Source organism: Elephas maximus, chromosome 8, assembly GCF_024166365.1.
Source record: "Elephas maximus indicus isolate mEleMax1 chromosome 8, mEleMax1 primary haplotype, whole genome shotgun sequence".
NCBI lineage: Eukaryota > Metazoa > Chordata > Mammalia > Proboscidea > Elephantidae > Elephas > Elephas maximus.
Window position 1 is genome coordinate 113,397,426 of NC_064826.1, and position 12,631 is coordinate 113,410,056.

Consider the following 12,631-nt stretch of genomic DNA (forward strand, 5'->3'; position numbering starts at 1 on the left):
GGTTAAGAGCTTGGCTGCTAACCAAAAAGGTGGCAGTGCGAATCCACCAGCTGCTACTTGGAAACCCTAAGGGGCAGTTCTACTCTATCCTATAGGGTCGCTATGACTCAACAGCAACGGGTTTGGGTTTTGGGTTTTTGGTGGCACAGTGCTTAAGTGCCTGGCATTTCGAACCCGCCAGTTGCTTCACGGGAGAAAGACATGGCAGCCTTTTTCCACAAAGATTATAGCCTTGGCAACACTATGGGGTAGTTCTACGCTGTCCTATAGGGTCATTGTGAGTCAGAATCGACTAGACAGCAACAGATTTGAGTCTTTGTTGTTGTTCTTTTTTTCTTGAGAGGTATTCTGCATATGTCAGGTACAGTTTTAGGCAGGAATCAAGCAGGCCTGACTTCTCAGAGCTTTCAAAGGTAGTGTGTAAATTAAAAAAAAAAAAAAGCATCTCTAAAGGTTGAAGTAACCCAAATGGGGCAAGCATCACTGATATAAAGTCAGGGACAGGGAGCATGAGATGGCTACCGGCAGAGCCGGTCCCTTGTACCTGGCTTCAGGGTTGTTGGAGAGGGTGTTAGGTTATAGAGGTAAAGTGCCTGGCTTAATGCCCAGCACGCAGTGTGTGGAATAGATGTACTAAGGAATGTCAGAAGTAGGGGTGGGGGACAAAATGGTAAAGGTGGGAAGAGAGCAGGAGCAGAATGAAGTGACAGAAAGGATCAAGGCCTGGCTTCAGGGAGAGTTGGGTGGAAAGGAGAGGTGAGGGAGAGCCTCCAGAGAACCTGGAGTGTAAGAGCTAGCTAGACAGGAAAGCAGAGGAGGTTACTAGTGAGTTTTGAATTTGATTGCTTTTACTACTCAATGAAAAATGTAAATAAGACTAGAATTATTTTATAATAATTTTTAGTCATTGCAGGGCCTTGGTGGTGCAGTAGTTAAGCATTTGGCTGCTAACCATAGGGTCAGTAGTTTGAATCCACCAGCTGCTCCTTGAAAATCCTATGGGCAATTCTACTGTATCTTATAGGGTCGCTATGAGTCAGAATTGACTGAGGGCAATGGGTTTGGTTTTGGTTTTTTAGTCATTGAACTGTATTTCTCTGAATATAATAACAGGTTGTGGCCCCAAGATTTGTTCAGTTATTACTATTTGCATTGTATTATTGTATTATCATCATCCTGTGCTGGTTATATATTTTTTTCCTCCTTTGTTCTTAGGATCTGCAGCTTTTACATTCGGAAGGAGATACAGAAATTATATAATCCGAAACCTTGAGATTTTAGATAAGGCTGAAGCCCAAGGAACCAGTTACTTGCCAAAGGCAAATGACATTTCCAAGTGGATTGAAAAAGCAAGCCTTTGCCGTGGGCGTGAGAAGGCTGTTCTCTGGCCTGCTCTTAGCCACTCCTGAAATGAGTGATCTTGGGCTCCTTAAGTCATTTACTCTGGCCTCAGGCTCCTCATCTGTAAAATAAGGATAGAACCTGTTTCCGCAGCTCTGGTCTCATCACACTATTTTGAAAAACAAATGAGAGAGTAGATGTGAAAGCACTCTGAAAGGCAGAAGTTTTGGGTTAGCGTAAGGAACTACTATTCATAATGTTATTCTTTAACCTAGGTTGTGGTAAGATTGAAAAAAATAAAAAGGTGCTACAATTGTTCTTTTACAAGGCATAGTGACTGACAGGCCACCTCGCTCATTTCACCTTAGACCTCAGCCACGGCTGCCTGGGGGATCATTTGGACAACTGCTCATTATTAGCAAATGCTTCCTCAAAGAAATCATTGAAGTAAAAATATAATAAATACAAAACTATGTGAGGTCCTGAAATTAAAAAAAAAAAAAAATTCAACTTAGAAGATAGTGTAGTGAAGGGACCTGTGTCATTTGGAAAAGCAGGAAATGGTGACTGAAAAAGTCCTGGGCTTGGGATCTGAAGGGTTCTCAGCCAGCTTCTACTTTAATGGTCTTAATTCCCTGGGCAGACTGCTCTCAGCCTCAGTTTCCTCACTGGTAAAGCACAGGATCTAGACTAGATGAGATGCTTGTATATAAGATCCCAGTTAGTTCCGGCATTCTAGAGTCAACAACCAAAGAAAAAGCACTTTCAGCAGCTCCTTTTCATTTTCTTAAGGAAGGACAAGGATTAAATGCTTTTGATTCTGACTTTTCACAGGTCTGCTGTTACATGTAATAGCTACACGTCTTACACTGATGACTGATGACTGCAAAGCACTTTAAACTACATGGAACTATAAAATAATTACTGAAAGAAATTAACTGCTGAACCTCGTTCATTAAGCTCTTGCAAAGAAAATAACTTTGGCATTAAAGAGGATTAAAAAAATCAGATATGAAATCAAATAGGAATCCTTACGTTAAATTCACTTATTTTACCGTAACTTTCCTGCTCAACATAGTCTATGAGGGTAACTTTGTTTCATTAATATTATTATTATTCTATTCCTGCATACAATTTACTCCAATATAATAAACTCTCAGCACACGTTTGTTGAAGGAAGGAAAAAGTCGTTTAACCATCCTGAGCTTCTATAATTGCTATTGAACCCGATGGAAATTTTGGGTTCTCCTAGTTCCTAAATTAGTCTCAAGTTAGAAAGTAGGAACTGCAGTGAGAACTGCATTAAATATTTTGAGTTCCTTAACTCTAAATGCCACTTAAAAATTGGGCATGCCTACCAAATTTGAAGACATTTTTTATTTTAATGAGAAAACTTCACACAATCAGTTCATTTTTAGGAATGTATTCTACAGAAATGTAGCATAACTGTCCAAAGACATAGGCAGAGGTTGTTTATTGCTATATTGTCTACAACAGGAAAAAAAAAAAAAAAAGACTTTAGTAAGGGCTTGGGCTATATTATACAGCCATGTTATAGAAAACCATGCAGCCATTAGAGAGATTTCAGTAAGCCTTCATAGTGTCCAGAAAAAATGTCCAGTGCATACTTCAATCACACATGCATGCACACACACACAACACATGGATGCACACAATAATAGTATACACATAATTATACAAAGCACACATTCACAAATACATGGGGAAAAAGTAAAAAGAATACCCCAAAATATTTAATAATGGGATTGAAAATGGAATAAATCCTTTACATTTCACAGTTTAAAAATATTTGAATTATTTGTTCGATGAACACATTTAGAAAAAAGGAAGAGGTGTTTAGTGAGCTTTAGTGCTAGCATTGAAGGTCATCATAAACCCTGGCCGTAAAACACTAGTTGCACTCTAAATTTACATAACACTTTCAGAAAATAATCTGGCAACATGCTTCAGAATATTTATGTATTTTGATGCTACAGTTCATGTCTGGGACTCTCCCTTAATAATTCCAAATCATGAAAAAGATTCATGTAAAAAGTGTTTGAGAGCATTATTTATCATAGCAAAAAGTAGAAACAATTTACATATATAATCTATGTGAGCTAGTTAATTACAGTTTTTTTTTTTTTTACATCTATACAAATAGCAAAATGTGATGAGCTCATAATAACATGTACCCATGATATGTTGTAGTGGTAAAAATTCTATATGCAGTATGATCATAGTTATATAAATACACAAAAGCAAGACTAAAACAATACATATGGCAGATGGAAATATTCCAAATATTAATAATGACTTTTTTATGTGTGAAGTATAATTATATTTTTACATTGTTACAAATTTTTTGGTACTTTTTCTATAATGATTAGATTCAACAATAAAAATAAGCTATTTTAAAAATAATAGTACAGTAACCATCAATATAAAAACCATTGGACATATCAGATGAATTGGTGACCAGAAAAACAAAATTAATTAATCTGGGAAATTTGAAGAAATTTTCACCTGTTCGGGAAATTGGTGATTCCAATAAATGGAATCACTCCAGCTCAACAGTCAGTGACCTCAACCCACACTCATCTGAAATATTACTTCCGTTCAATGGGTGGGGACATGGCCTGTCTAGGCCACCATGATTAAGTAACATCAATCATGAGGAAAACTCTAAAGACATGGTAAAGACATTTCTTTTTAAGAAAGTTTACACTGAGAAAATAATGAAGTTGATAATTTGCTTCTGAAGAAGGTAGTGCTCAATTTCTTGCTAGGCACAAAATCAGTATGTTTATGTCTCTGGGTTTTGAACTTCATACAATGGACACCTTATATATATTCCTTCTGTACCTTGATTTTTCTAGCTCAGTGTGGCATTGTGCAAACTACTTGACATATTGCTTAGAGATTCATATATGTTGTAAAACTATAAAGCGAAGCAGGTGAATGATAAGCTCAAAGTCTGATGATGAGTCTTCTGGGTTGGGGAGGGCGTAGCCAGGGCCATGAGACTGGGATGGGCACACAGACGGTTTAAAAGATACAGGTGAGATTCTGTTTCTTAAGCTAGGCAAGGGTGTACACAGGCATTTATTTATTATTTTCCTCTACCTATAATGTTATATATTTTTGTATCTCTCAATATTTCACAATAAAAATGGAAAACTATTTCTTCACGTTAAAATGTTAAAGTAAAAGATCCTCTTAAAATTGTAAACGGAAAGAAACCTTGCAACCTTGGAGGCCCTCTAGTGCCCAAATTGAATAAGAACAGTTAAGGTCTTTAATTCTTTTCCATTATCCACTCACAATTTCATATCTTTAAAAACAGAAATTAACAGCAAGATAAGTTAGAATGACATACCCCCAAATTTATTCAAGCTAAATTATATTTTTTGTATCAAATTTTTTAAAATTCTGCTAGACTTCTCTTTACTCTCATTGAAGCATGATCTAAAAGAGTACATTTTGATTCTTCAGCAAGAATATTTCATAAAACATTTCAAACTTCAAATATACATTTTAAAGGAGAAACATTAAATTATCATGCCTGTATAGTATTTTAAAATTGGTTTTATCCTCATATCTTTCCTTTAATTTAATTCTTTTAGGCTTACTATAAAAAAAAATTTTTTTTACTATAACCATTGCCAAACCAACCTAATTGGAGCAAAGGAGAACGAAGAACACATAAAAGATGCAAAATATTAGCCCAAGAGGCAAAAGATCCACATAAACCAGAGACTCCATCAGCTGGAGACCAGAAGAACTAGATGGTGCCTGGCTAACACCAATGACCACCCTGACAGGTAACACAACAGAGAGTTCCAGAGGGAGTAGGAGGATAAAGTACAGAGCAGAACTCAAATCCACATAAGAAGACCAGACTTAGTGGTCTGACTGGGGGAACTCCTGAAACTATGGCCATTGGACGCTCTGTTAACCCAGAACTAAAACCATTCCTGAAACCCGCTGTTCAGACAAAGATTAGACTGGGCTATAAAACAAAAAATAATAATCGTGAGGAGTGAACTTCTTACTTAGTTCAATCAGATACACAAGACCAAATGGGAAGCTCCTGTCCGGAGGCAGAATAAGAAGGCAGGAAGGGACAGGAACTGGTTGAATGGACACAAGAAAACTGGGGTAGAAAAGTGGTATGTGGTGTCATGTTGTGGGGATTGCAAATAATGTCACATAATAATATGTATATAAATTTTTGTATGAGAAATTAACTTGAGCTGTAAACTTTCTCCTAAACCACGACTAAAAAAAAAATTAACAAAAAAGAAAACATTAAGAAAAAATGAATGTTACTTTTGAAATATATTTTATAGTTTGGCCAAATAATAAAAAGAATTAGATAGTCATAATAAATAACATAGAAAAATTCAAAATTATGTAGGCTACATTATTGCACTTAACAAATAACAGAATATGTCAGTAGAAGGGCAACTATTGTGAAATTTAACTAGTTTGGCTTATGGGCACACTGATGTTTTAAAAACAAACAGAAATTAACATTTAAAATCTTATCATGATTCATGATATTATCTTGGATGAAATCTTCTGCAAGGTTTGTCAATCATTCTAGAAACTGAGGGTATTGTCCATAATATTAGTCTGCTCAGTGGAATAATGAAGAGGACACAGGACTTCAGCTGTGAGTCTGTCTCATGAATTGTAGGGAAGTCATTTAACCTCTTTGAGCTTCAGCCTTCCCATTGGCAAAACTGAAGCTATAAAGATTATTGTGATGAATCCCAAATATCAAATGGTGGTACTTAGGAGGTCCTTCCTCAACCTTAGGTAACTAGTGGCCATCTTATCTGTTGCCTCTGACCACAAACACCTCCAGGGCTATTGGACCATGCATGTCAGCTAAGCAGGGCAGTGTTCTGGAAAGCAAGACCCTAACACTGAAAAATTCACATATCTTGTTTTTGAAAAAAAGCCAAGTTTCACCAACTTTAACAACTATCAGTTATCAGTCAGTCACGTCTCAGGTGCTTTACAAACATCATTGGTTCCCCTCGCTGCCACCTTGCTCGGAGGCATTTTCCTCCGCAGGTTTCAGATAAAGAAACTGAAGTCACCGAGGTGAAGTGACCTGCCCAAGACCCCCAGGTAAGTCAACCTCAGAAACTGTAACCTCCTTTGTGACAAACTACACTTCATGAAACAGGAATCTTTCTTCTTAAATTATGTCCAATAACAGGACATTTTTTATACCTTCATTTGTAATAAAGTCAATCATCATGTTTCATCCTGAAGAAAACAAGGGACATATTTACGAATGTAACTCACCGACTCGTGTCTGTATACAAGGGTTTAGAGCTCCGCGCCTTGGCTAGAGATGTCAGGTCTCCGAAGGGATTGTCAACATCATCAGCATTTGTGGACTCCACATAACCACTGTTGGGTGAAAAGAGAAAGAGAAGACACTGTTTGCTTATAAGAAAAACAGGTGAACAGTGTTCTAACTTTCAGTGGAAATCTCCATTGCAAAAAATAGATCAAACCCCAAAATGCAAAAATAAACCATTCTTTCAAATGAGGCTGGATGACGGAACAATTTGTCTTAAAAAAAAAAAAAAAAAGGTAATTTTCCCTTCTTTGGGTAAGAGTTGCCAGGATCTTATGATCTCAAGTTTGGACCAAAGTGAGAGTAACCAGTGAGCAAAGGAACATGCTGTTTGTGCAGCCCTGACGTCCTCTCCACGGAGACTAAGAGGAACTCCTGGGCAAGGCAGAAACCCAGAGGTGTTGGCTAAAGCTAAGAAGAATCCTATAGGGATGGAAGGCTGGGCAGGGGCTTGGGGGCCTGGGCAATAAACGATGTGGCCTCAGGAGTCTGAGACGAAGTCCTGGAGGCTGAGTCTGTCTGTCAGGGAGAGGGTATCCTAGAGACACTTCTGAGGCCACTTAAAGGAACACTCATCAACTCTACTGTACAACAGAAAAGGAGCTAACAATGGGTGGAGGAGACTGATGGTCTAGACTCCTCTGTTGTTCTCTTGGATCTACATTGTTCCGAGGTTATTCTTCAGTCTGAAGCAGAGGGGAAGATTCCAAAATGATGAATGCTTTTCTATCCATGGAAAGCCTGACTTAAAGTTAGAAAAATAAGATGGTATACTGCCCTCACGCCAGTGTTAGTGAGCACATCATACCTTCTGCATCAAGTAAAATAGTGTTCCTAGTTGACAACATCCAAAAGTGGTAGCATCCAAGTTATTTTATCTTGTAAAATAGCCAATTTAAGAAAACAGAAAAATACCACCCCTCCTTTCTTTCTTTTATTAAAATTTTTAACAAACCTTTGATGAAATTCCTGATATTAGATGGGTGCTGTGCTAGGAAAATTTTAGAAGCCTGTAGAACCACATGTTGTTTGAAAAAGTGAATTACAAGCATGAGTGAGCGAAGAGGAACTATAATTTACATGTAATTGTAATATTTTTTGAAACATTACTTACGTATAGAGAGGAACGTATTTACTTCTAGAACTTGGACTCACACTTAGAAAAAGAGAAAATATGGACAATTGGGTTATCAATATTACCTTAATGAACATCAAATAATTACATTATTTCTCTAAAACAAAAACGAAGTGTTTTTTTTCAATCTTTATAATTAAAATAAAAAAAGTATATATCTCATACCAACGGGTCTCCAAAAGTTTGTAATTCTGAAGAAAAATGATTTAAAGATGTACTTTTTAAGTGATGAAAATCACAAATAGAACAAGTTGACCCCAAGTCATTATTGATAAACATGTCTCTTTGTTGACTTTCACTTATGATTTAGCTCTTTTTCAAAACCCTTCCTTTCGAATTTTTCTTTTGATATAGTCATCCTTAATGATTAGAAGGAAACCCTGGTGGCGTAGTGGTTAAGTGCTACAGCTGCTAACCAAAGGTCGGCAGTTCGAATCCGCCAGGCGCTCCTTGGAAACTCTATGGGGCAGTTCTGCTCTGTCTTATAGGGTCGCTATGGGTCGGAATCAACTGGACCGCACTGGGTTTGTTTTTTTTTTTTTTTTTGTAAATGATTAGAAATGCAGTATTTGACAAAGTTGAACCTCTCATTTTTTTAGGCATAGAATTTTAGCATTTGGGTGGATCTTATTGACCATCTGTTCTAATCTCCGTTGTAGAAATTAGACAGCTCTGGCACAAAAAGTTACGTAATTCCTTAATACCACAGTTATTTCTGGCACTACAAGATGCTCCAGATTCATCTTGTATTTTTGGTGCTCCAGCTCTAGAATCAGGCATTATTCCATGGAACCGTGGTTCTTTTTATTAGAGAGTGGTATTAGAAACCAAAATCTGGGTGTTAGATGTATTTGTGGTTCCTGGGTTGTCACTGCTTCTAGGTCCTCTTGGACAGAGCTAGGAATATACACATGTATATGAACCCAACATTGGGGTTTTTTTATACACATATATCTATATTTATTAATTTCTGTATCTATGTATTTGTCAATCTATCTAAATTCATAGGTTGTTTCCCACTCTAATCCACACGGTTCATTCTAGCTTCTTTTCTTACTTAATTGTAATTTCTTTCTTTGGCAGAGAAACATGGCTTCCCTTATCTATAAAATATTTACTTAATTGTTCAACATTGTGTAAGTAGTTTCAGAGTTATAAACTCATGCCCCTGTGAGAAATCAAATTTGCCAACTAGACTATAGTGTTTATATACATTTCTTTTTGTATCCAGCCTTACATATCTACTTCAAATACTCTCACTACATTTAGTTAGATCAGCCCTTTTGTTCCCCACCCACTTAGGTGTAGTTATTCATTTATTTTTAATACAGATTCATTCTTCACCGTTTTCATCATCCTAGATTTCTCCACCATCCTGGGATATTTTTCTTTCTTTTTTTAAACTTTACATTTGGTGAATTTTTTTCTTTGTGGTATATAGTTCTATGAAGTCATACACTAAAATACCATACCCAACAATTCCATCACCCTAAATATTCCTTTTACAGGTCCTTTGTAACCCCTCCGCCATGTCCAAACTCTGGCAGCCACTGATCTTCATTTCTATAGTATTCCCTTTTCCAGAATGTCATATAAATAGAATCATACAATATGAAGCCTTTTGGGATTGGCTTCTTTCCTTTGGAAAAATGCATTTAAGATTCTTCCATGTTGTTGTGTGTTGTACTTGTTGCTTTTTTCTTGCATGGATGTACTACGGTTTGTTTATCCATTCACCTGTGGAAGGGCATCTTGGTTATTTCTAGGTATTGGCAATGATGAATTAAAAAAAAAAAACTGCCATTGAGTTAATTTCAACTCATGGAGATTCCATGTGTTACAAAGTAGACTGCTCTATAGGGTTTTCTTGGCTGTAATCTTTACGGAAGCAGATTGCCATGCATTTCTTCCACGGTGCTACTGGGTGGGTTCAACCTGCCAACCCTGATGTTAGTTGATGAGTGCAAATTGCTTGCACAACCCAAGGACCTGATGATAATGAATGAAACTGCTATAAACATTCACATATAGGTTTTTGTGTGGACTCCTGGGAGCAACATATTCATAGAGGCATGTTCCAGGATGAATGGTACCCTCTGGAGTTGTGAGATATGGCAGTACTGACTAAGAAATATTGCATTTAATTTACCACCTCATATGTCACCAAAAAAAAAAAAAATGTGCTGCATCTACATAAACTGGAATTTAAAAAATTAGCATCTGGGTCCACTATTTTCTATTTGACCACATGATATATAAATAAAAGATGCTAATACAGTTGCCTCATGAACATTCTCATAACACTAAGGATCAGTACCAATAAATTTACATCTTTATTCATTTAAGATTATTTGACTTGGATTATTAACAACTTTAGCTTGCAGTATTTATAAAGATCTTATAATTTTTTTTAATAATTTTTATTGTGCTTTAAGTGACAGTTTACAAATCAAGTAAGTCCCTCACATATAAACTTACATACACCTTACTACATACTCCCATTTACTCTCCCCCTAATGAGTCAGCTCGCGCCCTCCTTCCAGTCTCTCCTTTAGTGACCATTTTGCCAGTTTCTAACCCCCTCTACCCTCCCATCTCCCCTCAAGACAGGAGATGCCAACATAGTCTCAAGTGTCCACCTGATGCAAGTAGCTCACTCCTCACCAGCATCCCTCTCCAACCCATTGTCCAGTCCAATCCATGTCTGAAGAGTTGGCTTCGGGAATGGTACCTTTCCAGCCACAACAGAAGGTTTGGGGACCATGACCGCCGGGGTCCTTCTAGTCTCAGTCAGAAAATTAAGTCTGGCCTTTTTTACAAGAATTTGGGGTCTGCATCCCACTGCCCTCCTGCTGTCTCAGGGGCTCCCTATTGTGTTCCCTGTCAGGGCAGTCATCGGTTGTGGCCAGGCACCATCTAGTTCTTCTGGTCTCAGGATAATGTAGTCTCTAGTTCATGTAGTACTTTCTGGCTCTTGGGCTCATAATTAACCTGTGTCCTTGGTGTTCTTCATTCTCCTTTGATCCAGGTGGGTTGAGACTCATTGATGCATCTTAGATGGCTGCATGCTAGCGTTTAAGACCCCAGATGCCACACTTCAAAGTGGGATGCAGAAATGTTTTCTTAATAGATTTTATTTTGCCAAATAACTTAGATGTCCCCTGAAGCCATAGTCCCCAAGCCCCTGCCCCTGCTTTGCTGACCTTTGAAGCACACAGTTTATTCAGGAAACTTCTTTGCTTTTGGTTTAGTCCACTTGTGTTGACCTCCCCTGTATTGAGTGCTGTCCTTCCCTTCACCTAAAGTAGTTCTTACCTACTATCTAATCAGTAAAGAATCCTCTCCCACCCTTCTTCCCTCCCCCCTCTCATAACCACAAAAGAATGTGTTCTTTTCAGTTTAAACTATTTCTCAAGTTCTTATAATAGTGGTCTTATACAATATTTGTCCTTTTGCAGCTGACTAATTTCACTCAGCATAATGCCTTCCAGGTTCCTCCATGTTATGAAATGCTTCACAGATTCATCACTGTTCTTTATCATTGTGTAGTATTCCATTGTGTGACTATACCATAAATTATTTTTTTCCGTTGATGGACACCTTGGTTGCTTCCATCTTTTTGCTATTGTAAACAGTGCTGCAATAAGCATGAGTGTGCATATATCTGTTTGTGTAAAGGCTTTTATTTCTCTAGGATATACTCCAAGGAGTGGGATTGCTGGGTCGTATGGTAGTTCTATTTCTAGCTTTTTAACGGAGCGCCAGATCGATTTCCAAAGTGGTTGTACCATTTGACATTCCCGCCAGCAGTGTATAAGTGTTCCAATCTCTCCACATCCTCTCCAACATTTATTATTTTGTGTTTTTTGGATTAATGCCAGCCTTGTTGGAGTGAGATGGAATCTCATCATAGTTTTAATTTGCGTTTCTCTAATTGCTAATGATCGAGAACATTTCCTCATGTATCTGTTAGCTGCCTGAATGTCTTCTTTAGTGAAGTGCCTGTTCATATCCATTGCCCATTTTTAATTGGGTTGTTTGTCTTTTTGTGGTTGAGTTTTAGCAGAAGCATGTAGATTTTAGAGATCAGGCACTGGTCGGAGATGTCTTAGCTGAAAATTTTTTCCCAGTCTGTAGGTGGTCTTTTTACTCTTTTGGTGAAGTCTTTAGATGAGCATAGGTGTTTGATTTTTAGGAGCTCCCAGTTATCGGGTTTCTCTTCGTCATTTTTAGTAATGTTTTGTATTATGTTTATGCCTTGTATTAGCTCTCCTAACATTGTCCCTATTTTTTCTTCCACGATCTTCATCGTTTTAGACTTTACGTTTAGGCCTTTGATCCATTTGGAGTAGTTTTTGTGCATGGTGTGAGGTATGGGTCCTGTTTCATTTTTTTGCAGATGGATATCCAGTTATGTCAGCACCATTTGTTAAAAAGACTATCTTTTCCCCAATTAACTGACACTGGGCGTCTGTCAAATATCAGCTGCTCCGTCTGGGTTCTCAATTCTGTTCCATTGGTCTATGTGTCTGTTGTTGTACCAGTACCAGGCTGTTTTTGACTACAGTGGCTGGATAATATGTTCTGAAATCAGGTAGAGTGAGGCTTCCCACTTTGTCCTTCTTTTTCAGTAATGCTTTACTTATCTGGGGCTTCTTTCCCTTCCATATGAAGTTGGTGATTTGTTTCTATACCACATTAAAAAATGTCGTTGGAATTTGGATCGGAAGTGCATTGTATATATAAATGGCTTTTGGCAAAATAGACATTTTCAC

At 37.5% G+C, this 12,631-nt stretch overlaps 1 protein-coding gene across 1 annotated transcript in view; it reads right to left on the reverse strand.

Moving 5' to 3' along the window:
• The window catches only part of SPATA48 (spermatogenesis associated 48), a 117,012-nt gene that overhangs the window by 18,134 nt on the left and 86,247 nt on the right, over nt 1-12,631 (reverse strand). Inside the window, exons 6-7 of the mRNA XM_049893819.1 lie at nt 7,836-7,877; nt 6,664-6,771 (exon numbers count right to left, since the gene is read on the reverse strand). Of these exons, the coding sequence (XP_049749776.1) occupies nt 6,664-6,771; nt 7,836-7,877 (150 nt within the window). The remainder of the gene's footprint in view (nt 1-6,663; nt 6,772-7,835; nt 7,878-12,631) is intronic.